The sequence below is a fragment of the Myotis davidii genome, unplaced genomic scaffold (assembly GCF_000327345.1).
Source record: "Myotis davidii unplaced genomic scaffold, ASM32734v1 scaffold72, whole genome shotgun sequence".
Classification (NCBI taxonomy): domain Eukaryota; kingdom Metazoa; phylum Chordata; class Mammalia; order Chiroptera; family Vespertilionidae; genus Myotis; species Myotis davidii.
The window spans coordinates 6687282-6691432 of record NW_006284618.1 but is presented as its reverse complement, the minus strand read 5'-3'; the positions used below and the strand labels follow the sequence as shown (position 1 = coordinate 6691432).

The 4151-nt window shown below is 66.4% G+C and overlaps 1 protein-coding gene across 1 annotated transcript in view; it reads right to left on the bottom strand.

Annotated features, from left to right (window-relative positions):
- Positions 1-2878: 2878 nt before the first annotated feature.
- CHST15 (carbohydrate (N-acetylgalactosamine 4-sulfate 6-O) sulfotransferase 15) overlaps positions 2879-4151 on the bottom strand; it is a 39558-nt gene continuing 38285 nt past the window's right edge. The window contains exon 7 of the mRNA XM_015572613.1: positions 2879-3150. Coding sequence (XP_015428099.1) covers positions 2879-3150 — 272 coding nt within the window. The remainder of the gene's footprint in view (positions 3151-4151) is intronic.

The window sequence follows — 4151 nt, the reverse complement described above, 5'->3', positions numbered from 1 at the left end:
GGCCGTCGGAGCAGCGGGGACGCTGGGACCGGTCCCTGCACATGCGCGGGGGCGTGCAGAGGGTGGGGGGCATCTTGGTTCATCTCCTCGAAGACCTCGGGGGTCCCCAGCACCCCCAACCCGCCTTGGCAAGCGCCTCTCTGCAAAGCACAGGAAGGAGATCACCTCGGGGCTCGGCCCAGAGGGCTCTGCGGCCTCCTGCCCTTTAGGGAGCTACAGCCGCAGCCAGCGCTCACCATCCCAGTGCGGTTTGGCCCGGAGATGACCCCGACGTGACCCGCAGATGGCCTGGAGGTTACCCAGAATCCCCCCTGCAGATCACACTCAGAGAAAGGACTGGCCCTGCCATCAACAGACAAATGCGTAATTGGACCTTAAATGCTCTTCAGCGGTTCTCAACCTGTGGGTCACAAACAATGGCAATGCATCCTGCATATCAGATATTTACATGACGATTCATAACAGCAACATTACAGTGATGAAGTAGCAACGGAAATAATGTTATGGCCGGGGGTCGCCACCACATGAGGAACTGTATTAAAGGGCCGCGGCGTCAGGAAGGTTGAGAACCGCTGCTAAGTGAAGACAAAAAGTCTAAGACACACGAGGGGTGAGGCAGGGCCTCCCCGCTCTCCCCACTTGCCCCGGTGGCTCTGTAATTGCAGCTGCTGAGAACGTGGGCCCGGCCGGCCCGGCCCAGCCTCCCCTCGTGGACAGCAGCCCCCCACGGCCTCCCCACAGACACCTGGTGCAGGAGCCAGCCCGGATCAGTGACGGAGCAGCACCCACCCCACCCCCACCCCAGTGCCCGGCCCAGGGCCTCCTGCAAAGTGCAGGTGCAGAAAGTGCTGCTGGAACCGCACATGGCGACTCTGCACTTCCCAGCTGGCCTGGGTCCCCTGGCAACCTGGGCCAAGCTGGACCCGTGGACGTGAGGTCGGGGGTCAGCCTTCCCCAGCCACCGCCCTGAGCTCTCGGGGGCCAGGGAACATTCTGGTTGTGTGGCTTTCGCAAGCTGCTTCCTTGGGAGCATGACTGACTCACAGGCCGCTGGACCTCAGACCTGGCACGGCCCTGTCCAGACCTGGCACGGCCGTGTGGCTGAGGCGGGACCCGGGGGCTGAGGACGCCCTGACACACACACACACACACACACACGCACACACGCACGCGTGCGCGCACACACACACACACACACACACACACACAGCAGCAGCAGCAAAGGCCAGCCCTGCAACGTGCTGCCGCCTGGAGCTGCAGACACAGCCCGGGAGGGGGTGTGGGGGGGGGGGTGGCACTGGGCTCACTCAGGAGAAACGTGCAGAATGAATTCCAGAGGCAGGCGGGCCTTTCCCGCCCCCCTCACCCCGACTCCGCAGTGGCAGGAGCAGGAAGGCGCTCCATCTCAGAGCGGGCGTGTCCGAGGCTGCCCCTCCACTCGGCCCTCGTGGGCCCCACAGGGCACAGCCACAGGGACAGGACAGGCCACCCACTCCTTCCCTGGACCATCCGGCCAGCTCACTGACCGCCCTGCTGCGATTGGCTGAACAGTGGTCCCAGGAGGTGTCCACGCCTGGCCCCGGCCTGGACTGTCCCTCACTTGGCCAAGGAGCTTCGAGCTGCGTCCTGGGGACAGCGAGGGGCCTGTGAGGCTGCGGGCCCAAAGCAGCCAAGGGTCCCTAAGGGGCAGGGGCGAGGGGCGGAGGGCGATGTGAAGATGAAGCCCACACACTGACTTGGCCCGCGAGGCTGGTGCCGGGCTCTGACCCCCGGGACTAGGAGATGACACCCTTGTTTTAAGCCCCTCGGTCTGGGGTGACTTGTTACAGCAGCCACAGGACACTAAGGCAGCTCCTCAGGCCGACTGCTGTCCCTCCTCCCAGGACCCGCTGTCCCTCCTTCCAGGGCCCCCTGTCCCTCCTCCCAGGACCCCCCGTCCCTGCTGCCCCCCAGGGAGCCCTGCGGGTGAGGGTCTGGGAAGACCAGGCTCTCCCACCCACAGGCCACGCCGCCCACGGAGCCTGTCCCACGCGATGAGGCCCGAGGTGCCTCCAGGAGCGGCCTTTGCCTCGGGTCCCCGCAGGGTCACCTGGGAGGCCATTCCGGGGAGAGTGACATGAAGACGCATGCGCCTCAGCAGGGTGTTCCGAGAGCTGGCTCCTGAGTGGGGGCCACACACAGAGGGAAGGGGAGTCGCCAATCAGCCCTCAGGCCCGCCCGGCTGTCTGTCCCCGTCCCCCCACCACCCCCTTTCTGCTTAGACACGTCCGCTGCTGGGCAAAGCCGCTCCTGCCTCTGTTGTCAAGAGATGGGTCCCCTCACTTCCAGGACTGGACTCACCAGCCCCCCTCCCCCCAACACACCCCGCGGGGGCAGCGCTGGTGAGAGAGGCTCCCCCAATGTGGTCTCCCCAGAACTGGGGGACCAATCAGAGTTCCCGCCGCCCCCCGATGGCCTGGCCTTCCAAACCCCACACTGGAGACAAACCCCGGGATCTGCGTGTCCACAGGGACACAGGGGTCTCAGACTTGCAGCCCCAGAGCCAGGAAGGCAGCGGGGACGGGGAGCAGCCTGTGGGGAGTGGCAGGGCCTGTGGCCATTCAACCTTTGAACCCAGAGGTCTGAACCCAGCACTGGGCCCGTCTGGGGTCGGGGCAGGGCCTCACACCCGGCTCACCCCCCAGGCCCGCAGAGCCCCGGTCACACCGGACCCTTCGCTGGGATCCTGCCTCCCTCCGTGGTCACCCTAGGGAGCAGGCAGGGGAGGCTGACCTCTGACCTCCCCGGCAACTCAGTCACATACAGCGAACCCCAGAGAACCCGAGGGCTCAGCACAGCAAGGAAGAGCCTGCGCTCCGGTCCCCGTCGGGGCCCACGTTTAATTCGGTAGAAAGTACGGCATCGCGTGGTTCCGACAGCTCAGGGGGCGCAGCGAGGGCGGCGCACAGGGCCCCGCACGCGGCTCTGCAGGGCACAGGTGGGGCACGCCCCGTTCCACTTTGGTTTGGGGGGAGGGCTCCAGGGCCACCACGCAGACCGGCACCAACAGGCCTCGAAGCAGAGCACAGGCGGTGCCCTCGGGGAGGCCCTGCGGACACCGCGCCTGCGTGGCACCGCGGGCCCGGACGGACGGCTGGCGTATAAAACGATCTGTACACACGTGCAGAGGAGGCGTGAGAAGGCCGTGGTGGCGGCTGCGCTGGGAGCAAATCCCAGTGAGCGTGGAAAGTTCGTGGGCAGAGACCCGAGTCCAAGCAGCGCTGTGTCCAGAGCGGGGAGCCGGGAGCCGCATCAGCCACAGAACCGGAGGGAACCCACTCATAACATGCACCCGTGCACACACGCGCGCACATACGTATGCTGCAAATAAATACATACACACACACACACTGCCGTCCTGGCATCTGCTGTGCTGGGGCCAGACCTCCCGCGGCTGCTGCTCTGCGAGAGAGGCAGGGACTGTCCCTGCAAGCCGTGTCAGGACACACAGCCCCTCCCGACAGGAACAGCCAGGCCGCAGGGCTCCGAGCCCCCGCTCGCCTTCCACGGGCTGCGCCCCCACGACAGGAAGACGGGGCGCCAGGCTGGAGGCTGAGCTCGTCCTCACCAGAGCGACGGGGGTGTGGAGGTGTTGATTTCCGGTGGGTGTGGGGGTGCTGACGCGCTCCGCCTTGGAGTGGGGACCTCAGAGAGCCCTGGTCCGGGCCACGGAGCCTCCGACAGCACTCAAGCGCAAAGCCTCGCTGGGTCCCCCGGGCAGGTGCCCAGTGGGCTCAGGGCTCCCCTCAATCCTTCCCCATCGCCTCTGAGAAACGACGAGGCCTTTAGCCCATCCACGGGCACAGCAGGCTGCGGTGGCCCAGCAGGTTCTCCTGGGGATCCCAGCGCCCCATGCTCGGCCCGTGGGCTCATGCCCCAACTTTCTGAATCAGGACGGGGTGTCTGGTCGCCTGTGAGCTGAGCCAGGGCCTCGTGAGGGGCCGATGGCCGGGCTGTGACCTCGCAAAGGCCTCCGGAAGGTCCCAGTGGACCTGTGCCCGGGGCAGGAGGCTCGGACGTCGGGGTTGCTCACGCTGAGTCCTCGGCCTGCGGAGGGAGACGTCTGCAACCACCGTGATGCTGAGCCTGAACCCGGGGCCCCCGGCCTCACG